At 40.1% G+C, this 24,238-nt stretch overlaps 1 protein-coding gene across 1 annotated transcript in view; it reads right to left on the bottom strand.

The window, feature by feature from the left end:
* The window catches only part of DYTN (dystrotelin), a 63,093-nt gene extending 39,402 nt beyond the window's left edge, over nt 1–23,691 (bottom strand). The window contains 9 exon segments of the mRNA XM_055398784.2: nt 1,639–1,787; nt 3,187–3,298; nt 9,479–9,642; nt 9,890–9,961; nt 15,876–15,976; nt 16,491–16,576; nt 18,451–18,652; nt 21,494–21,568; nt 23,631–23,691. Coding sequence (XP_055254759.2) covers nt 1,639–1,787; nt 3,187–3,298; nt 9,479–9,642; nt 9,890–9,961; nt 15,876–15,976; nt 16,491–16,576; nt 18,451–18,652; nt 21,494–21,568; nt 23,631–23,691 — 1,022 coding nt within the window.
* Between the last annotated feature and the right edge of the window lie 547 nt (nt 23,692–24,238).

Below are 24,238 nucleotides of genomic sequence, written 5' to 3'. Positions count from 1 at the left end.
TGGGACCAGAAGCCATGATAATCGTTTTCTGAATGTTGAGCTTCAAGCCAAACTTTTCACTCTTCTCTTTCACTTTCATCAGAGGCTTTTTAGTTCCTCTTCACTTTCTGCCATAAGGGTAGTGTCATCTGCATATCTGAGGTTATTGGTATTTCTCCTGGCAATCTTGATTCCAGCTTGTGCTTCTTCCAGCCCAGCGTTCCTCATGATGTACTCTGCATATAAGTTAATTAAGCAGGGTGACAATATACAACCTTGACGTACTCCTTTTCCTATTTGGAACCAGTCTGTTGTTCTATGTCCAGTTCTAACCGTTGCTTCCTGACCTGCTATAAAAATATATTAAATTACACCAAACTATGAAGTGTCAAAAAGACCACAGAAATAGGTCTAGAATTGAGATGGATATATGCTGATAGATGTCTGAGAAAAGTTTAAAGAATTACAGAAGAAAGTAACAAATGAATATCAATTTTATTAAAGTGATCTATTCTGATAGATAAAATACGAGTGCATGGATTATTCTGTCTGTTTTCCACCCAAAAGTTTGATAATCATAAGCCCATGGAAACAGTGCCTCTTTCTTGATCTTCTGGAATTTTAAATTACAAAGAAATAGTGATTTCAAACTTTAAGATCATGATGATTTTTAAAAGGTCATCTTTAGGCTTGTACTCAGGTGTGTGATAGAGGATCTCAGTTACCACAGTGATGGGTGTCCTTTGAGTAACCCTTTGAAACAGACTGGCATTCTGAATTTTGAGGATTAACAAAATTCACAACTTTTAATGCAATTGTTTTACTCGGGTGAATTTATCTTAATGAAGTATTAAACATATAGGAAAATGTATGTATAGGGATGTTGACTACAGAATTTTAGTGGGGGGCAAAATTTGAAAAGAATCAAAATGTTAAGGGATTGCTTCTAAATTATGGCACTTCTTTACAAGGATTAGAGTGAGGTCATTGAAATGATATTTTGGAAGCTACTGCTAAGTTGCTTCAGTTTTGTATGACTCTGCGACCCTATGGACTAAAGCCCACCAGACTCCTCTGTCCGTGGGGTTCTCTAGGCAAGAATACTGGAGTGGGTTGTCATTTCCTACTTCTGTGGACTTCCTGACCCAGGAATTGAACCCACCTCGCTTGTCTCCTGCATTAGTCAGTGGGTTCTTTACCACTAGCACCACTAATGACAGGACAAATGCTCTCCATTTAATGTAAATGGAAAAAAGAATGAAAATCTGTATCCACAGCATAATTCTTGATTTGGTAATACTGAAATGTGAATAGCATATGGTTGTGAGTGATGGAATGTGTCTTTCTTTTCCTTTTTTAAAATAAAATATTAATTCTGAATTAGACTTTCCAAAGTAAATCAATGAAAAAGAAAGATGTTGGAGAAAGTTATTCAAATCCTATAATATTAAAAATCTTCTGCGTCTGTCTGAGGTCTTTAGTTGGGATAACTAAATGAGGGGATGGGCCACTTAAAGGTAGTTTTGTCTCTTGTTCTACTTAAAGGTTGTTTCTAGAGGGGAACAGCATCTTCCCCCTTCCCCTGCTGCAGATGCCCTGGGCTGGTAGCATAACCCCAGGACCAGGCTTCGGGTTGCCAACCTGCAGGAATCCACTCACCTGGCCTGTGCATGGTTAGCCATATCCTTTGGATTCACCTTGTCCAGGAGCCATTGCCTTCTCACAGCTTCTTTCCTCCTACAGCGCCCTTGGAGCAGATTGTGTCTGAGGGTCCTGAGGATGAGTTTTGTATTGTCCTTTGCTGACATCTGCTGGAATGGCCAACAGTATAAAGGGCATCAGATCAGCCTTAACGTGGTCTTCTTTCCTTACTCGGGTGGACTGGCCACCGTGAAAGTTTCTGAAATTATTTCACTAACTTTTATGTCCAGAGAAAAATCATCATACTTCCGTCCTATCTGAGCTTCTTCGCATTCTCTCTCTGTTCACATACATATACTATCCATTTCCAAATTAAATACCCCCTAACTTCCACAATAACTCCTCTTCTGGAATGTGGAATTCTAAAACTAAAAGAGGATGTGAAAGAGAACTAGGTCTATGGATGCTAATTGGAGGGATTCTTTGGAAATTTATTTCCAGAAAAATGCCCATAAATTTAATTTTCCATAAAAGTTCAGTGGATTCAGAGGCCACCTGAAGTCCATCCATGGACCCCACGTGTAAGCCAAAAGGAAACAAAGTAACGGAGAAGTTTTAAAATGTTCCTCTTGAAATCTAAAGTGTAATAACAAAATGACCACATGGTGTCAGTCTAACATCGATAAGACCTATTTTTCCCCCGGGCAGGAGGATCATACGCTAATAAACCTGAGATTCCGAGTTAATAAAGTTTAGTAAAGCAATATCCTCTGAAAATTATTTGGTAATATTGAGGCACTTGACTTTTGTGTACCATTCATGGTAAACAGATCATGAGGGAAAATTGTCCACAGTAAAAGTCAACAGCTTTTACTATTTGGAATTTGAGAGTAAGGCCAACTGCATGGAGAAACTGATTTCTACTAAGTGATTTCTGGAATATCTTAAATGCTCTCTACCTTAAAAGCATCCTATTTATCTTTGTTATTATCATGAGCTGAATTCTCTTCCTGCATATTTATAGTTTTCTTTAAAATTATTTTGAAAGTCAGCTATAAAGTCTTATTTTATATTGGCTCCAGTCAAAACTGAGAGTAATCTTTCTCTTTTGTTTTTACTAAGGGAAATATACTTGAATTTTAGTGCTGAGGAAAAAACATGTTAAAAAAGAAAACTTGTGAAATGCACTAGCAACTAGAGGCCTCACTGCATCATTTTTTTTTTTTTTTTTACCAAACCAGAGTTTTTAAATTTTTAATCTGTATCCATTTCCAATGCCTCTCCCCTCTCACTCCTAAGATATGTTCTTACACATAGTACCCGATCAGTGGCTTCTCATTAGACTCTGGCCTATTGTCTCCAAAAGGTTTTATTAAAATCTACAGTGTAAAGTATCTGTATATTGGGAGATATTTAAGGTTGAACTTGCCACTTCTTTAATCTTAAATATTGTAATGTCTGAAAGGAGTAGAATCTGTGGTCTTCCTGATGGGAACGTTTTTTTCATTGCTGTAGCTCTCACTGATAAGACTTGTGAATAGTTTGGTACATTGCGTTAGATGTTACCTGGATGCAGTTCTCAACCACGGGATGAGACTTCTGGTGGGACTCGCCCTGAAGACTAGATAAGAAACACACTTGGCAGATGTCAAAGTTGAGACACTTCAGACACCGGTATCTGCCAATTAAAGTGGAAAAGTGTGACTTACATCACTATTAATAGGTGAGCAAAGAAAATATTATTCAGAAGAAGGAGCATCCTAAGATAAATAAGGGATATCTGAGCTATTGAGTGAGTGTACAGTTAGAGCTTCTTTTTATTTTATCATTTTTATAATGACATTAAATGAGTATAATTTTGTCAACAAACTACAGTAAAGAGGCCTGATTTATCTTCTCCCCCACCGAAAAATACCAAGTGTCTTTTATATGCATGGGACTGTGTGCAACAACCCTTAGGATACACTCTGAAGTTTGCGGCCACATTTTGGGTAGCTGCACAAAGTGTTTGAGTAATTTCAATGCGATTGCCAACTTAGAGAAACCTGGGAGATTTCCAAAAAGTTAGAATTCTAAATTCTCTTGAGAATTTGTCAGATGTGATGATATTGGACCTGCATTCCTATGTAGTATTGGGGGAGATAAAATCATAGATAAAAGAAACTAAAATAAATGTATCATTTTTTAGAAATTTGTACACAGGAAGGAATACAGTGAAGAGTGGGAGTTCCTCATCAGCCAAGGTTCAAGTCCAAGTGAAGCCTCTCAGTCGTGCCCAATTCTTTGCGACCCCGTGGACTGTAGCCTGCCAAGCTCCTCCGTTCATGGGATTTTCCAGGCAAGGGTACTGGAGTGGATTGCCATTTCCTTCTCCAACAGCCAAGACTGAGTGACAAACACAGCCAAGTTTGTTAACACATCAGCACTGCAGACTCTCTATTACGAACAGTTACAACCTTAAATCGCTTGAGACATTCCACTAAGGAAGGGTGTCTCTAGGCACTCAGGGAAAATGTGCTTTTGGGGGACTTTGCTGGTGAGACCACACAGTCAAGAATTAGTAACTTTCAAGGATGAATAGGATCACACCATTTGTAAAATATCAGGGATCTATACTTTTTCCAAAAGAGCTTTTTATTTTGTATTAGGGTTTAGATGATTAACAATGTTGTGATTGTTTCAGGTGGACAGCATAAGGAGTCAGACATACACATACATGTATCCATTCTCTCCCAAACTCCCCTCCCATCAGACTGCCACAGAACATTGGGCAGAGTTCCCTGTGCTATACAGTAGGGCCTTGTTTGTTATCCATTTTATACATAGCAGTGTGTACATGTATCTCCCCAAAGTGAAAGTTGCTCAGTTGTGTACAACTCTTTGTGACCCCAAGAACTGTAGCCTGCCAGGCTCCTCTGTTCATGGAATTCTCATTTGTATCACTTCTTTTTAGATTCTGCATGTAAGGGAAGTCATACAATATTTCTCCTCTATCTGACTTACTTCACTCAGTATGACAATCTCTAGGTACATCCATGTTGTCGCAAATGGCATAATTTCATTCTTTTTAATGGCTGAGTAATATTCCATTATTTATGGAATATATATATAATAACATTCCATTGTATATATAATATTCCATTATATAAACAATATTCTATATGTGTGTGTATGCACACAAAACATCTTTATCCATTCATCTGTGAATGCATGTTCAGGTTGCTTCCATGTTTTGGCTATTGTAAACAGTGTTGCAAAGAACACTGGGTGCGTGTATCCTTTTGGACCATGTTTTTCTCCAGATATATGCTCAGGACTGGGATTGCAGGGTCATATGGTAGCTCTATTTTTAGTTTTTTATGAAACCTCCATACTGTTCTCTATAATGGTTGTATCAATTTACATTCCCACCTACAGTGCAGAAGGATTCCCTTCTCTATCTATACCTTTTTCCCTGATACTTTAACTGATATTCAACTACAGTTTCTGTGGCATAAAGTCCTATCTTCCCCATCAGTGGCACCAATGGGCGATCGCAAAGTGGCAGCTATTCCTTTAGGACAGTTCCTCCCCAGCCTCTTCCCCTCATTTATATACTTGTCTTGCCCCAGAAAGCATTTAAGTTTTCAATTCCTGTTTTCAAATTCACAAAAGTAAAACTATGACAAGATTCCTACACTCTTCAAGTTTCGTATCTTGCTGCAAAGACATGAGAGGGAAACTTGAGGAATGCTAACTAGCAAAGTTAAGTACCGTGTGATGAAGTGCAGAGTGAGAGGCATGGAAAGTAAATGCAGTAGGAGAGACGAAGACACTTGGGGGTGGGATGATCCGATTAGTTTTTATGGAAGAAGTGAGGCTCATGCTGGGCGTAGAATGCTGGGTGGGAGATTAGGGTGAAGGAAATCCCAGATAGAAAGAAGAGGAGGTATGAGGTAATGCAGACTGGGGTGAAGAAGGGTTTAGAGCTTGTCAGATCTATCAGACCTACAGATAACTCTGGAGGACAGAGGAATAAAAGGTTGGAATGTTCCTGAGGACAGATGGCAGAAGGGCTTTTGACCACAGTCATTGGAAGGCAAAGCAGGAGAATTCAGGTGCCAGGAGACCAACTCCCATGGCCCTTGCTCACTGCTGGCCCTGACACCTAGACTCACAGTGGGGTATTAATAGAGTGTTGAAGGGCGATCAAAGTAGCATAGAAAACATTTTTGAGCCCTCACTATGCAGCAGGCAGGAGACATGCATTGACATAGTTAATCCCCATGAAAGTTCTTTAAGGGAGGGCATTCTTATTGTTACCCTCATTTGAAAAAACCGATTTCTTTAAATCAGTTCTTAAAACTCAAAGAGATCTTAAGCAAAAATACAAAGTTACACAATGACTTGGTAATGGTTTAATTAGGCTTTGAGCCCAGGGATGGAGAGCCAGCTATTCTAACCCATGTAATAGACCACCAAGGGGAGACTTCCCTGGTGGTCCTCTGGCTAAGACCCTACACTCCCAATGGAGGAGGCCTGGGTTCGATCCCTGGTTGGGGAACTAGATCCCAAGTACTGCAACTATGAGATCACATGCTGCAACTAAAAGATCCTGCATGCTGAAACTAAGACCTGGTTAAACCAAGTAAGTAAACAATAAATAAATACACGTATATATAAGGGTTTCCCTTATAGCTCAGTTGGTACAGAATCTGCCTGCAGGTGCAGGATACCCGGGTTCAATTTCTGGGTTGGGAAGATCCCCTGAATAAGGAAATGGCAACCCATTCCAGCATTTTTGCCTGGAGAATCCCATGGACAGAGGAGCCTGGTGGGCTACAGTCCATGGGGTCACATAGAGTCAGATACAACTTAGCAACTGCACCACCAAACCACCACCAAATGTATATATAAAATAGAATACCAAGGCAGGAGACTCGAGTTAGAGTCACATGCCACTGTTACTAGATGACCTTGAAACAGAAACTTAAGTTCATGGTTTTGAAGATACCTGGTACATGGTAGGTTTTCAATGAACATTTATTGATTGAGCTAAATGAATGACTTCATTTCTTCAAGGAGGAAAATGGGGCTAGTAAATCCTGACCACTAGGCCTTGTAAGAGTGTGAAGTCACTCAGTCGTGTCCAACTCTTTGCGACCCCATGGACTGTAGCCTACCAGGCTCCTCAGTCCATGGAATTTTCCAGGTTAGAGTACTGGAGTGGGTTGCCATTTCCTTCTTCAGGAGATCTTCCCAACCCAGGAACTGAACCCGGGTCTCCCACATTGTGGGCAGATGCTTTACCGTCTGAGCCACCAGGGAAGCCGAGGCCTTTGTAAAGTTTTACAAAACTTTGAAAATTATTCAACATGCATACTCAGGGAGACGTGAAGTGTATAACGAAGTATTTTTTATCAAGATGATTTGACGAGCCATCTGTACTGGCTGCTTTATTTGGCTTTACTGTATGGTTGCAGTTGATTCCTTAGGACAATATGGTGACCCTAACCTTGGCTTAGTTCCTCCATGCTCTGAAAAACCGACAGAGGCATGAGAAAGGGTGCAGTGAGGATAATGAGCTGGTCTGTTGTTGATGCTTTTACTCACAAAGAACCACGTTATTCCCCCTAATCTCATTTCAAAATTACGTGGCTCTTCAGGAGTATAAGTGTGACACATCCTGCTAAAATTGGACCCTCAGCTTAGGAACAATCTCTGGTCTTTCTCTCTGACTTTAGGAGGCCAGGTCTTGCCCTCTTCTTGCTACCTCCACATCTGTGAACACTTCTGCTCTACGATGACTCTATGACTCTCACTGAAACTAAAAGCCTTGATGCTATAGCTGGGGTTTTCTGAGAGTCAAAAGCACACGTTTAAGGTTAGACCTGTAATGTATTCAAGCACTTTCTAATAAGCTCAGATGGTTACAGCTAAGAGAAGCCTAAGTCATGCTTTGATTCACCATCCTTCTCTTGCTTACAAAGAAACTGTGGTCTAGAGAAGCTCAAGGTCATGCCCAGATGACTCAGCTATCTGCATATATGAGAACTATACATTGCCTTAGATTTCTAGGAGGAAAGATGGGTCACACAGAGGCGTTTCTAAGAAGAAGCTTAATCTTACTCTTAGTAGGTAGGGACACAACCTAAAACTTATAATATGGCATATTTGGCCCTAGACTTTTGCTATCTTTTTTTTTTTTTTTGAGTGATCTGAGCAAGTCATTCACATTCTAAGACTCTTTGATAAAATGAAAATAATAATACATGTTTTATGTTATACATAATGATTTTGAAAAAATACATCAATGTTATATTTGTATTTTATGTAATTGCAAAAACGAATTTCGTCTCTGGCCCAATACAGGACACAGTCTACTTATGTAATGCTTGTTTATTGAGTAAATGATCATGATATACTTGTAATATGGAAAATCATATTAAAGTTTTCCCACTGCCCAATTAAAAAAAGAGCTTACTTTTCATTGTAGTGTAGATATTTCTTTGGTTTAGCTTGCTTGGTTACCAATAGTTGGGGCCATTGGTATGTTTTATTGTTTCAACTTGTGTTATTTGTGAAGAGTTTCTGTGAGTGAAATTTCATTGTGTCCTCAGAATTCTCTGCAAAATCAATTCACTTTCTCAGCAAAATGAAAACCTGATTTCCAGTTTTTAGTGAGCTCAACAGACTTATTTTATATCAGACCTATTTTATGTCACTTCTCCTGCCCCTTCTGCGCATACCCCCTTTTTAAACCAGTTTTGAGTTCCCAGGTTGTCCTAGCTCGTCAGTTTCACCACATCACTAGCCACTGTGACACCTGTGTTCACCCACCATGGTGATGGCCACCCACTTGCCTGGCCCCCACTTGCTGGCTTCCTTCTCTCCTCCCCATCTTTAATAATAACTCAAATGTTACTTCTTTATTGTTTTATTTAGAGGAAACCTACAACACCTTTTTCCTAAGATGGGATTTTGACTGTCATCTAAAAGCCATGCAAAGATCTGAATTTCCTACGTCCAAACCTAGCTTTCAAATCTGCCTTTTCCCCCAGGAAAAGAGAAGCTCTGGCATGAGCAGCTCTCATAAAGCCTCATCATTTTTTCGGTTTCAAGGATTGTTCTCAGTTGTCTGCACAAGGAGGCAGCAGAACATCATAGTTGCAGAGCAGGGACTCGGGATTCGGTCCACAGACTCAACCATTTGCTAACCATGTGAGCTTAAGCTTAGGTTATTTAGCTTCCCTGCTAAATAGTAATAATACCACCATTAGGCATAATAACACCATTTTTTATATGGAGTTATAACATTTTACACAAATGATCCATGTGAACCACACAACCTAATATTTGTTCAACATTTAACAAACGTTAACAAGGTCCTATAGCACAGGGAATCATAGTCAATATCCTACGATAAACCATAATGGAAAAGAATATGTAAAAGAATGCATGTATGTATAACTGAACCACTTTGCTGTACAGCAGAAATTAACACAATACTGTAAATCAATTATACTTCAAAAATATTTTTAAAGAACAAAAAATGTAAACTGTTGTTATTGTTATGGTTAACTAAAAAATATTTAAAAGAGTTTTGGTAACAAAAGACAAAAAATTTCCCCTTAAGGAATAAAAATATCTACTGGTCTGAGTATATGTCACTAGAACTTAATATTACATTAATTATAGAAGGTAAAATAAAATATAAGCAGGATCACTCATACAGGAAATTATTATCCCCCCGTCCCCCCAAATCAGCTGAGTTCTGAAAGTGTGAGTAGGACAACCAAAAGAATCTGGAGAAAAGAAGCTCCAACTCTAGATCCATTTGGAGAGTGATGGTCTGTGTAACAGTGATGAGTGACTGTACCTTAGTCCTGTGATGGGAAAGTTCCTGCAGATTCTACACCGAACAGGGTGAGTGGCCATTTCAGTGGCTGACAGTCGGTAGCAGGTTGGGATCCATAAGAGGATGGGAGGCTCAGACTGCAACCAAGACAGGAATTTCTCTTCTTTGATTACTGGGCTCAACACCTGAAAAACAGTGGCACAGTCAAATATGTTTCCAAGCATGACTGCAGTCTCTGGTAGAGATGAAAATGTATTTTCATCTTCTCTTCTGGCTCTGCTTCTGTTGACTCTGCTGAAGTTTATCTCATGTAAAGGTGGGATAAGATGACCTCCTGAATTAGGTTGTCTGGGATGTGTGTAGGTCTGTGATTGAAATAGGTCAGCAGCTGTGTCTGTCCCCAGTTCCCAAGGACATGTGCGTGGTACTCACCCCTTGGAAACAGCTGCGTGTAGCACTCTCCACAGAGCACAGAGCACGCTTTTCCCCAACAACAGTTGGAATCTACAAGAGGCAAGAAACCCTGTGTCAGTGATTAAGAAATGGGGAAGTAGGTGGCCACTAGTCACACCTGAGCAGTGGTACTTATGGCCAAAGAGTCACACAGTATCTGGTGTCTGAGGCTGGATAGGCTGTTTCAATTAGGCAAACAAGACATGTGTGGATTTTGTGCAGTGTATTAATAGAGACAAAGAAAGAACACGTGGGGAGAAGTGTGGCTGGGACGAGGAGAGTAAGAAGTTCTGGCGATGAGGGCAATACAGGGAGGGCTTCCACGTTTCTCTTGTGATCCCAGTTAAATTATTTAACCTTTCTTTGCCCTTGGACTGCAAGGAGATCCACCCAGTCCATCCTAAAGGAAATCAATCCTGAATATTCATTAAAAGGACTGATGCTGAAGCTGAAACTCCAATCCTTCGGCTACCTGATGTGAAGGACTGATTCACTGGAAAAGACCGTGATGCTGGGAAAGATTGAAGGCAGGAGGAGAAGGGGACAACAGAGGATGAGATGGTCGGATGGCATCACCGACTCAATGGACATGAGTTTGAGTAAACTCTGGAAGTTGGTGATGGACAGGGAGGCCTGGCGTGCTGTGGTCCATGGGGTCGCAAAGAATCGGACATGACTGTGTAACTGAACTGAACTGAACTTGCCCTTGTTCACCTACGAATTACACATAACAATGATACCATATTAAAGTTCAGAGCAGTTTTAAGGAAAACCTTTTCAAACACACATCATCTCATTTTAATAAATGCCAATTTTCGAGGCAGGGCAGTTATTATTCTTGTTTACAACAAGAAATAATTGAGATCTGATATTTTGCTCAAGGTAAAACAAACAAACAAACAAAATAGATGCAAATTACTATACAAATGAGATCTCCCTCCAAGACTCATTACTCTGTTGAGGGATTCTCCCAAAGCTTTGTCACGCTGGACCTGATATGTATTCCAATGGCTTGATTTAACACTACCTCACTCAGTGGTTTCCATCTTTCACTCAGTCACATTAAGGAGTTTAACTGAGGGACTAGGAACACCTTGTGACTGCTGAGATGGCCAGGGACTTGGCCCTGACATTAACTATATGCACAGATACATGTACCTGTCACCTCCATTTATGCCCATTTGGTCACGTGTCCTAATTTCATGTCTGATGTCTTCTACAGCACAGATTGTCAGCAGGCATTGCTCCCAAGCTCAGAAGTAATTTCAAAGACCCCCCCTGCTGAGTCCATCAACTCGAATAAACATTCTTCTAATCAGGAAAGTGGCACTTAGAACCACTTTGCTGACAATTAGCCAGGCAGAAGTCAACAAACATTTGTGTAATTGTGACAAGATGGCTTGTACTTTAAATTAATAATAACCCCATCACCAGCTGAACTAAACATGATGTGTTATTTGGCTTTTGTCTGAAAAAATAACTCATTACCCCTACTTTGGCCTGTGAATGCTGATGAACTAACTGAACCACTTATTTGGATGGTATCTTGAGCCCTGGGAAAGGGGGTTAGCCTTATTTGTACAGTAAGGAAATTGAATCAGATAGGATCCACTAGCCAGTTCTGGGATTCTGATATCAGTCAAAAGAAAAGTCACTTCTGTTGTGGGTTTTAACCTGCATTTTTGGCTCTTAAGTGTGTGCACAAAGATTTTGTGCCCATTTGACTAATTTCTTGCAGATAATGTAAGGAATTAAATGTGGCTAGAGGGCCTGCAGCATAGGCAGAACACCACTTGAAATGATAATTAGGATTCCCAGAGGAGGGGGTGGGATCACACAGAGGGGCCTGGAGTTTTCTATGGGAACTCATCTCGGTGTTCTTAATGGCAGTCAATGGGACAGTAATTTGCTATGCAAATCTCCACCTTCCTAACAGCTTTCTCAGGAGCCTACTGATGCATGAGGGGGAGACAGCGCTGCAGGAGCTGCCATTTCAACAGCTCACTGACCTTGGTTAAGCCTGAAACAAGGGCAGATTTTTAGGGCCCCTTGGATGGGGAGCCAGCCTGGGGCCAGCTGTACCAGTGAGGAAGCAGCATAGGATTTCAGAAGGAAGATGCCCCTCCGTCCATCTTCTTTCATCACATCCACTTCACCACTTCAGTCTAACTAGACTGATTGCACAAATGGATGGGCAGATTTTCCCAGTCTCCCCCCAAAATGCGGGGATTGTTGGGGCAGTAGCTTCTTAAGGTATGCCTGAGAGTCAGCAGAAAACTGGTGACAGGATCCATGTACTGGGGCAACCACCAGAAGAGCTCTTTGAAAACTACATCTGAGGTTTGAACCTTAGAAATGAAAAAAAGATCATTGCTCCACTTAAGAAATATAACCATCTTAAACGTTTAAAATTTACAGAATAAATTAAATACTAATTGTTGCAATCAATAAGAACATAAACTCTTAATATTAAGAACAAATCAAAGCAAGGGTAACTTTTTAAATTTTTTTTTTTGGGGGGGAAAGGGGACGACAGAGAATGAGATGGCTGGATGGCATCACCGACTCTGTGGACATGAGTTTGAGTGAACTCCGGGAGTTGGTGATGGACAGGGAGGCCTGGCATGCTGTGATTCATGGGGTCATGGAGAGTTGGACACGACTGAGAGACTGAACTGAACTAACTGAATTATATTTATTTATTTAAATTTACTTTTTGGCAGCACCACATGGCCTGCAGTGCATGCCAAGCATGCAGGATATTCCCGACCAGAGATCAAACCCATCCCCCTTATAGTGGAAGTGTGGAGTCTTAACCACTGGACCACCAGGGAAGGTCCTGCAAAGGTAATTTGGGTAGGTTTTCCTAAATCATATTCCTTGTCTGATAATCTTTCTCCTTACCCACCTCCCACTCTTACCGTAATAATCCCCAGTTCAGAATCCTTGGTTCTCCAGGGTACCAGAATATGCCACCCCCAAATATACCTTCTTGGCATATGTGTTATTTTGAACTAAAAGTCATTGAGAGCCAATAGAGGCAGAAAAAGTGCTAAAATTAGGACACAGATTTTCCTATTGTAAAGGTAACTTACATTTATACAGGAAATTTGTTTTTACCAATAGTGTCTCCCTCTACCTACCAGGAAGAGGAGGACTCTTAACAACCCTTGTTAATGGAGAAATCACAGACTTAAATGTGCATAACAAACCCTACTAAACAACCTTTGTTCACCATCTATTTCCTGATCACCTTCTCATAAACTTGCCTCCCCCACCTAGAAGCCCAGAGTCCCTTTTCCTTTGTTTCGTGTAAAATAGCTTACAAGCCTGAGTTGTACTTACTTCTTTGAGTTACTCATCACTGGGTGTTCCCATGCACCATACACATGAATAAACTTTGGTTTGTTTTTCTCTTGCTAATTCTTTCACAAGTCTAATTTACAGGGCCCCAGACACAGAACTTAGGATGGGTAAGGGAAAAAGATTTTTTTTCTTCCCTACAGTCCAGAACCAGGGGGAAAATGACAGAAAATTTCTATAGTTTTACAGTGAAGAAAACCTAGTTCGAGGATTTTACAGGGGCTTGAAGAATAATGGAGACATCCTTAAAGCAGGGGTAAAAGATATAGAGACAGTAATCACTTGTACACAAAACAATCCAGAGCCTACATAATCCATTTGCAGAAGATCTTGCTTGGTTACATCATTTTTTTACAATTAAGAAGCATATTTATATTAAGGAGGTTAGATTCCTTATTAATTGGATGAAAACAATGTTATATTTGGACATTCTTATGGCAGAAAGTGAAGAAGAACTAAAAAGCCTCTTGATGAAAATGAAAGAGGAGAGTGAAAAAGTTGGCTTGAAGCTCAACATTCAGAAAACTAAGATCATGGCATCTGGTCCCATCACTTCATGGCAAATAGATGGGGAAACACTGGAAACAGTGTCAGACTTTTATCTTTTTGGCCTCCAAAATCACTGCAGATGGTGATTGCAGCCATGAAATTAAAAGACGCTTACTCCTTGGAAGGAAAGTTATGACCAACCTAGATAGCATATTAAAAAGCAGAGACATTACTTTGCCAACAAAGGTCCATCTAGTCAAGGCTATGGTTTTTCCAGTGGTCATATGTGGATGTGAGAGTTGGACTGTGAAGAAAACTGATCACCGAAGAATTGATGCTTTTGAATTGTGGTGTTGGTGAAGACTCTTGAGAGTCCCTTGGACTGCAAGGAGCTCCAACCAGTCCATTCTAAAGGAGATCAACCCTGGGTGTTCATTGGAAGGACTGATGCTGAAGCTGAAACTGCAATACTTTGGCCACCTCATGCGACAAGTTGACTCACTGGAAAAGACTCTGATGCTAGGAGGGATTGGGGGTGGGAGGAGAAGGGGACGACAGAGAATGAGATGGCTGGATGGCATCACCGACTCGATGGACATGAGTTTGAGTGAACTCCGGGAGTTGGTGATGGACAGGGAGGCCTGGTGTGCTGTGATTCATGGGGTCGCAAAGAGTCGGACACGACTGAGTGACTGAACTGAACTGAACTGAAAGGCCTTAGTAGGCTTCCCTGGTGGCTCATTGGTAAAGAATCTGCCGGCAATGCAGAAACTGCAGGAGATGGAGGTTCGATCCCTGGGTCAGGAATATCCCCGCGATGAGGGCGTGGCAACCCAATCCAATATTCTTGTCTGGAAAATCCCATGGACAGAGGAGCCTGTTGGGCTACTGTCCACTGGATTGCAAAGAGTCAGACATGACTTGGCACATACACATGCACACATGAAGACTTTAGTATCAAGAACTTTTCAAGCTATTGGAGACATAAAGATCACAGATATAATTGTTGCCCTTGAGAAGCAGCCTAGTGTGAAAAGCACATATCTAAGACATGATTTTAATAAAATTTGACAAATGCTATAACAAAGTTATAGCCAAGGAGTTTAAGAAGTTTTCAGTGATGAGGTGACTAATATTTTGAGTAAACTTGAATGACAAACAGTATTTGTCAAGTAAAGGAGAAGGAGTGGTGTTGTGGATAGATGCACCTGCACAAGCCAGGAGTGGAACATGTCAGGTACAGTAAGGATTTTGATATGCAGGAGAGACAAAGCTGGAAGGAGTATAAGGAAAAATTAAAACACTGTAGAATACACAAAGGAAACCACTGGATATCTTTTCATCGGGGATTATCTGAACCTATAGAGATGTACATCACTCTTTTGACAAGGCTACCTTATAATTTTATAGAGATTAATGTCAATTTGTTGACAACTGATTGGAATGCAAGTAATTCCTATTTATGGACATGCAAATGAATTCTCTCCTGGTTGAGCAACAACTCCCACTCCTACCCAAGCCACTCTTGAGTCCACCTGCAAATTCATACAACATTCTTAATCTATCAGCTTGTCTGTTCTTTAGTTATTTCTTTCAACTTGTTGTGACATCTTACTGGAGTCCTCTTACAGTTAATAAAAAATTGAATAAATTTTTATATTTATTTACTTTGAGTTACCCATATTTGAGTTACAAATATTTATTTGTTGGCATTCATTTTAAATTTGTAAAAGTATCATGATTTTACCTCTTTTTGAAAATAGAAGATTGGAGAAAGCTTTGCTTGTGATACTAAGTAGTTTAGCTTTTATTCTATAGATAGAAATGGCCAGTGAGGAATTTTAGGCATTTACATTGACATTTGGAAGAGTCGCTGGCTGCTGTGTGGAGGAAGAGTTGGAGAAAGGAGAGGCTTGAGTTGGGCAAACCAGTTAGGAAATAATTACAATAGGTCAGGCTATACTCAGATATTACCAGTGGCTAGAGAAGAGAGAGATTGCTTGGAGAACTATATCAAGATAGAATCAAAACTATAAAGAATAAGATTCTTTAATAATTAATATGACAAATGTAACTGGAACACATTTAGAACTCTTGAGCATTAGAGGTTTACCTGTTGTAGATCTGTTAGTAGGTTTCTCAAAATCCTTCGAGTCATGCGTGCTCCCAAATCATGACCTCCCCTGTTATTTTCTGCATAGAGCTGAAAAAGAGCTAGACATATAAGGGGAAGAGAAACCTTTAATTGAATACTTGCATATATCTTTGAAGAGTATGTGCTTTGAATCCTAGGCACTTAATTTGTGGGTCTAAAGGGGAAAAGATGAGAAAGTTATAACTCTTGATTATCCGCTTGCTATTTTGAAAGCTTCCCAAACCAAGTAACTTGAAAAGTAGTGAAGATCCACTCCCATTCCTGATTTTCGATAATTGAGCACATCGATGACAAAGATCATGAGTTTGGTGAATGGTGATGGGAGTAGGGACTGCTTTAAGAGAATAAGAACTACTCGTGTCTGAATAATCTCTATACAAATATCAAGGATAACCAAATTAGAATAGTTAGAACACATAGATCAACATTTTGGAAAATTCTGAGTTTTGCTGGGTACATGCTGAACCAGAGCCGGGTGGTAGTGGGGATACAGGAGTGAGTGAAGAAGGTCACGTGTTGGAGAGGTCTGGCGGTCACCACACTTCGGACACTCGAAACCCCTGCTTATGTTACCTCTGTATTTTGTAAGAGGACTGTCCCCTGAGAGGGTGATCAGAGCAGCGGCTGCAGGTGCAAGCTTGAGAAAACCCGTTCCTGTGCTGCATGGCAACGACAACAAAAAAAACAACAGAGGCAAGAATGGGAAAGGCAGGGTTATTCTTATAAAAACCGTGACTATGAATGAACATTTCTGACATCATGTTACAAGTTCACATTCTTCAAGGTCTGTTTTCCTTTATCTAGAATTTGACAGGACTAAGAGTTGAATAGAAATATTCCATCCTTCATTATTTATTCATTCATGTGTTCAACAAATATTTTTTGGGTGCTTTCTCGATACAAAGCACTACCCTAGGCACTGGGGGCCCCGGGGTGCACCCTCTCTTCCTGGACCAGGTGGTCTCATTTTCTTTAGGGTTCACAGGCCCAGAATACAAACAGAGACAAGGACCAAAGGGCAGGCAGAATGAGCAAATCTTAATGTTAAAAAAATCTGCTTCTTCTCAGAGCCTTATCACCCTGTGCCCACCAGCTATGCAGGTAGGAAAGCTACAGAACAATGTATCAAAGGCAGGTGGGTTGTTAGAGGCAGGCATTGAAAATAGAAAGGACAGCCAAAAGCTTAATACTTAAGGAGGCTGAAATTTAAAAAAAATCACTTGAGCACATACTTATATATTATTTGCACGACAAAAAAATAAACAATAAACTAGTAAGGAATTTGACAAATGGTTAAACTGTCTGTCTCTAGGATGCAGGCTTTGGGGTGATATTGCTTCTTCCTTACTCTTTTCTGCACTTTCCAAATGTTTTATATTCACTGCGAGTTTTTAAAAGTCCATTCTACAAGATGAAGCCAACTGGGTCAAGACCACATAAGATAAACACAGCTGAAGTGGAGCAAAAAAAGTGATAAACTCGAGTTCAGTGAAACACACATACACTCACACACACACACAACACCCCTGACTTCAGAGCACGCATAATCAAGCCTTTGCCAAGGTGGAAATGTTTGTGTACCTTCCCTCTTCAAGTCATATGTTGAAATCCTAGCTCCCAGTAACAGACTATTTAGAGGTAGGATCTGGGAGATGACTAGGTCACAAAGGTGGAACTCTCATGAACTAGATTACTGTTACTATAAAAGAGACCCCAGAAAGCTCTTTCACTCTCTTCCACTAGGTGAAGACACAGCCAGAAGATGGATCTCTGAGTGCCTGGAAGTGGTTTCTCACTAGACCCAAGTGTCTGCAGCTGCCTTTGATCTTGGACTTCCTAGCCTCCAGAACTGTGAGAAACAGATGTCTGTTAAGTCACCTGGTCTATGGTATTTTTGTATAGCAACCCAAACAGACTAAGACAAGAGGTTAGCCATTTATGCTCAGGTTATTCATCCTGATCCCACAAACAGAAACTGATAAATGGTTATAAAGAAATAAACAAAGAAATAAATTACCGGGGACTCACGTTGGGAAAGATTGAAGGCAAGAGGAGAAGGGAGTGAAAGAGGATGAGATGGTTGGATGGCATCACTGACTCAATGGACATCAGTTCAAGCAAGTTCCGGGAGATAATGAAGGACAGGGAAGCCTGGCACGCTGCAGTTCATGGGGTCGCAAAGTGTCAGACACGACTTAGCAACTGAACAAGAAAAAGTGTAATTTTTAGTATCTATAGATGCATAATTGCCCTAGAAAAAGGTGTGCATGCTTCTCCAGAGTGGAAATGAAGTTTGTATGAAAATGTGAATTTTCCTCCTTATTGCTTTGCATGAGTCATTTATGTTAGTGAGGTTGATAAGCATGTACTTCTTTGTTCCCCTTCTGAATGAGTAATACACTTGAGGAAAACAAACAAAGAAGCTTTCTTAGACCTCAAACCCTGAGCAAATATTAGACATCCTCAGTTGGTCAATGACCAGAGGCAACTGCATACCCCCTGTTAGGTCACAGCTTGATCTCTTCATCCTCACCTGTCATACATCGTAGTGAGAAGGCTCAAAGTGAGTTCTGAAGCCCTGGGGTGCACCTGTCCTGGTTTTTCCACTCTGACTTTCTGGAACATCTCCTGCAGAGCCTGAAAAAGCTGCTGCACAGAGACGGTGCTTTCTCCTGCCTCCCAGAGACTCTGACGTAGTAGGACATGCTGAATCACAGAACTGCCAATCAAGTCCACTGCAGGAAGCAAAGAAAACACTGCATCATCTGTGATGGGAACAAAAGGCTTCAAAAAAAGTAAACATCATCTCGTCTATAAGACTTTTTTTTTTATGGCAGCTATTTTTTAAGGGAGTTACATATGATCACAAGTTGGATACAATGTATTAGTCATTTAGTTGTGTCCGACTGTTTGTGACCCCATGGACTAAGCCTGCCACACTCCTCTCTCCATGGGATTCTCCAGGCAAGAATGAGTTTCCTTCTTCAGGGTATCTTCCTTCTCCAGGGTATCTTCTCAATCCAGGGATTGAACCTGGGTTTCCTACATTGCAGGCAGGTTCTTCACCATCTGAGCCACTATCTTGTACATAATTCAGGCATTCCTATCCTGACAGTTGATTTGATTTTGGAAAAGTGCATTTGTTAGTGAAGGAAAGTTAGAATATTATTCCCAGTATAACCTCTAAGATGTGACTTTGAAGTAGGAAATTAAAAGGTAAAGAAGTGGAAAACTTGAAAACAACTTTCTGAGGAAATTAGAATACTGGTGAAAAGTTGGGAAAACATTTTTTATACTCTTCATTAAGTTGACTGAGAAAATTCATCTTTCATGTTTACATAACTTTTTTTCCTGGTGCATAGCCTAGCTCGAGAAGGAATATTGTATGTTAAAACACAATTGTGCTACTTTAAAAATCCAGTGATCTTTATAAGAGAACAGTTGCTGAATTATCAGACTCTTTAGGTCTCACCCTTTCCTTAGTAATATTTATTTTTTTGATCTTGGTCCTGTCAGTATTATTATCCTGGAAGGCACTTAATAAAACCAAAGTTGCTTACAAAAAATAATGGTTTATTTCTTATATATATTTTTTATCACATTCTCCTAAAAATGTTACAAGGCAATGAAGATAAGGGAGAATGAAATAGAACCAACCCTATGGTTTCTTGCAGATGGAGAATGACAGACAAAATGAATAAACACCCACTCGTGCCATCTGAGAGATGGGGATGTCAGTGGCACCAAGAGCTGCTGGCATTTAAAATGCTTCAGCTTGTGCAGTGATAAAACCCCGCGTTTCTGTCTACTTCATAAATCAACCTCACAGATGAGAAATCTAGCAAATATAATAAAATTTTTTATTTGTTCTCTGATACCACTTTTAAGGGAAGAGTCTAAGGAAGTGAAGGGGTAGGTTTGGGGATGTGATTTTTAAAAAAACCTGACTGCAGGTGGTGGAGGCTGCAAACTCTTTTATCATAATTCAATCACAAAACCTATCACCTCGGCCTGGCGTGCTGTACACAGGATGCTGTGTCTTTGCTGAGAGTTCTGTACTATAGCAAAACAGATAATAGTGGTGTCCATTAATCTCACCACCAGATTTGTGCAGCAATGCTCTCTAGCTCCCCAGATCCTGCTGACTGGAGCTCACAATATGCTTTATCTTGGTGTCTGGGACTTTTCTTTTTGTTTTCTAATTTTTGTGTGGCTATCTTCTATAGGTAGAACTTTCCAACTTCTTCCTGTGTGTACTGTTACTATTTCCCATGAGTATTATTTATATTCAGTGTTTTTGATGCCAGGTGTAATAGAAAGTTAAAAAAGGTACATCCTCAAATTACACTGCATCAATTACAGGCATTAATGATGGAGGCTCATATAACATTGGCTGCTAACTTTCTTTACTAGGAGACGTTCTCCAGGAAAACAGCATAATTAAGGGTGAATTTTTTTGAGAGTATTCTGTTTTTTGTGAATTTCTAGAATTAGTGATTTGTCTATATGCATGAATAAAAAATTTTTAGGCCAAGAATCCCTTCTTCAAAGGGATTCTTTCACATACGTGCAGTATGAAAGATAGAGAAAAACAGAATTGTTCTGGTGCAGGAACAACTTTTGGGTTGTCTTTTGGGTTTTTTTGGCTTACTTGTACTTCCTTTTCCTGCTTTGCTGACCCTTTCTTATCCTACTTCACACCTGTGTCTACTCTGTGAAGCAATTTGGAAACCACTAGTCTATCTAACCTATTAGGCAGAAAGTAATATATAAAAAAATTTCAACCTATATATATACATGTATATATATGTAAAAAATTTCATTTAGATCTGCTGTAATAAATGTCATGAATCATTTCATACAAAGCGATTTTTAAATGCAATATAAAACTTATTAGAAATCAATAATTTAGATATGCCGAAGGCCTATTGTTTTTCATAGTCAGGACCCAAGTCATTTTATTTTGGAGAATTCTTACAGGATAAACATTTTACTATATTTTACCATATTTTGCCTAGTTATAACCATATAGGAGAAGAAACAGTGGCATTCAATCAGATAAAATTTAATGCAAAAGAGCAGTTCAGAAAATTCTCAAGAAATTTTTAAACTTTATGGCCTGAGGATTATTCATCGAAACTTACTTTTGCAGGTTCAGAAAGAGATAGGGGGAACAGTTTAAAAATGCAAATTTTAAGTGGTAGGGGGAATTTAGAAATGTTTATATTTGAAACTACAAGTTAGATTAAACTAATTTATTTTGTGATTTTATTTTGCATCAGTAACGGTATCCTGAAAAATAAACAAACAAAAAATAATAATTCCAAAAACAAAGTAGGAAAAAGTTTTTAAGAATTAAAATTCTTATCCATAAACGATTAGCAAAGCCGCATGTGGCCTGAATACAGAAGAGTATCTTACCCACTTCATCTTCTCTGTTACAAGTGGGGTACATGCACAGGTCCAACCTTTGGATTCAGCAGTTACTCACATGGGGGAGTTTTCGGTTCTCTGTGCATTTTACTTTATGCATTAGGGTCAGATTATTTCAACGTTTCAAGAAAGCCTGTACTTACATTGACACAGGGTTTGCACTGATCGTAATTTGAAGGCTGTTCTATAAGTAGAATTCTCAATACTATTAAGAGCATCTGCAAAGAAAACATGAAATATCACAGATAAAGGACTCTCCCATTAGATAAATCTTGTAGGGAAATCCGAGCAAACACGTTATGCTGCTTAGTCACTAAGTCATATCTGACTCTTTGTGGACTGCACCCCTTGTCCCCCAGGCTCCTCTGTTCATGGGATTTCCCAGGCAAGAATACTGGAGTGGGTTGCCATTTTCTTCTCCAGTGCATCTTTCCCACGCAGGAATCGAACTCATATCTCCTGCATTGGAAGGCAGATTCTTTACCACTGAGCCACCTGGAAAGCCAAGAGAGCATGTAGCCCTACTTTATTTTGCAGTTGAGGAAAACCTAGTACTAGTACTAAGTCACTTCAGTCATGTCTGACTCTTTGCGACCCTGTGGACTGTGGCCCACTAGGCTTCTCTGTCCATGCGATTCTCTAGGCGAGAATACTGGAGTGGGTTGCCATGCCCTCCTCCAGGGGATTTTCCCCACCCAGGGTTTGAACTCATGTCTTCGGCAGCTCCTACATTACAGACAGATTCTTTAGCGCTGAGCCATCAGGGAAGCCCATTGCTCTTTCCTACCTGGGAACAAATAATAATGTACTACAGTAACTTTGGCCACCTCATGCGACGAGTTGACTCACTGGAAAAGACTCTGATGCTGGGAAAGGTTGGGGGCGGGAGGAGAAGGGGACGACAGAGAATGAGATGGCTGGATGGCATCACCGACTCTGTGGACATGAGTTTGAGTGAACTCCGGGAGTTGGTGATGGACAGGGAGGCCTGGCGTGCTGTGATTCATGGAGTCGCGGAGAGTCGGACACGACTGAGCGACTGAACTGACTGACTGACAGCATCTTTTAATTCTCTGATGGTCCAGTGGTTATGACTCTGTGCTTTCACTGAGGAGGGCCCAGGTTCGATTCCAGGTCAGGGAACTAAGATCCCATAAGTTATGAGAGAAAAGAAAGAAAGTGAAATCACTTAGTGGTGTTTGACTCTTTGCGACCCCATGGACAGTAGTGCACCAGGCTCCTCCATCCATGGAATTTTCCAGGCAAGAGTACTGGAGCGGGTTGCTATTTCCTTCTCCAATAAGTTATGTTCAGTTCAGTTCAGTTCAGTCGCTCAGTCGTGTCCGACTCTCCGCGACTCCATGAATCACAGCACGCCAGGCCTCCCTGTCCATCACCAACTCCTGGAGTTCACTCAAACTCATGTCCATCGAGTCCGTGATGCCATCCAGCCATCTCATTCTCGGTCGTCCCCTTCTCCCGCCCCCAATCCCTCCGTGCAGTCAAAAAAAAAAAAAAAGGTTTCCCAGGTGTTGCTAGTGGTAAAGAACCCTCCTGCCAATGCAGGAGAAATAAGAGACATGGATTCGATTCCTGGGTCAGGAAGATCCCCTGGAAAAGGGTATGGCAACCCACTCCAGTATATTTGCCTGGGAAATCCCAAGGACAGAGAAGCTTGGTGAGCTATCGGGTCAATTTAGCGACTTAAACAGCAACATTATCCTAGCCTGCAGGTGGCACTAGAGAGCATCCTCTGAGCCCCTTACACTAAGTAAGCAGTCCCCCAATGAGGAGGACTCCTCTATGAAGCTATCCGCTTTTTATATAAAAACAAAATGACCATGTGAAACAAAACAATAAGACAAAAAACTATCTGTAGAATATAAATTGTTAACATATTCTACTCATATGTACACACGTATTTATGCATCTATGAAAATGACTCAAAACCTATCCATCCCTTCATTTAGCAGATTTTTATCAAGTTCTTGTTATATGACCCTGGCAGGAGTCCAGGCTCTTGAAATATAGCAGTTAACATAACAGATAAAAATTCTTGTCCCGAGGAGCTTAATTTCTAGTGGCATTCATCAAAATTGTTAACAGTGTACATCTTTGAGTGCTAGAATTCTTGATTATTTTCTTCCTACTTGTCAATATTACCTAAATTTTTGGTGAAGAGCACATGTTACTTTTATAATCAGAAAAGAATTATTAATATGCCTTCTTTTACCACCACCAACATCACTACAATAGTGGCTGGCATTTCTGAGCACTTACCAGGCACTGAGTATGTATTCACCCCTTTCACAGTGTGGAGAAGAGAAAGTGCTGGAGCCATATCTAGGTCCATTCTTTCCTTTTTCCTTTGGGGAAACCAGTTTACTTTGATCTTCAGTGTATTCATCAGATTAATAGGGGTCACATTAGGGTATTTGCATGATTTAAATAAGAAAATACAGATAATTATCTCTCTTCCTTCTGCTAAGGACATACAATTTAATGTTTCACTCATCTTTCAAGTTTGATTTTTGTTTAAGAGACATGTAACAATCTCAAAATAGAACTTTTGGTTGGTTAAGACTGAAATGATTAGTCTTCATTTCTAGAAAAAGGAAAATCTAAAAGAATGCCACTGACCACTAAACTCATATTATCTAGACTTAAAATTCTCAAATTTAGAATAAGTAAATAAATAACCTACATAAACATGAAAAAAACTTCTAGTTTAACCATTTAAACTGATTTCATGACCCACAAATGGGTTGCAATTCACGCTTTGATGTTACAGGTGTTTGCTGCCATTTTAGATGATGCTGGTAGAAATGGTGGTGGCAACCCATGGAAGCCCATGATTACTCTTCCTCTGACTCAACACTCCCACACTG

Source organism: Moschus berezovskii, chromosome 2 (assembly GCF_049115385.1).
Source record: "Moschus berezovskii isolate FMDL1 chromosome 2, NW_MosBer_1.0, whole genome shotgun sequence".
In the NCBI taxonomy this organism is placed as follows: domain Eukaryota; kingdom Metazoa; phylum Chordata; class Mammalia; order Artiodactyla; family Moschidae; genus Moschus; species Moschus berezovskii.
Note: the sequence above shows the minus strand (reverse complement) of the source record. Positions and strands in the feature narration are given on the sequence as shown.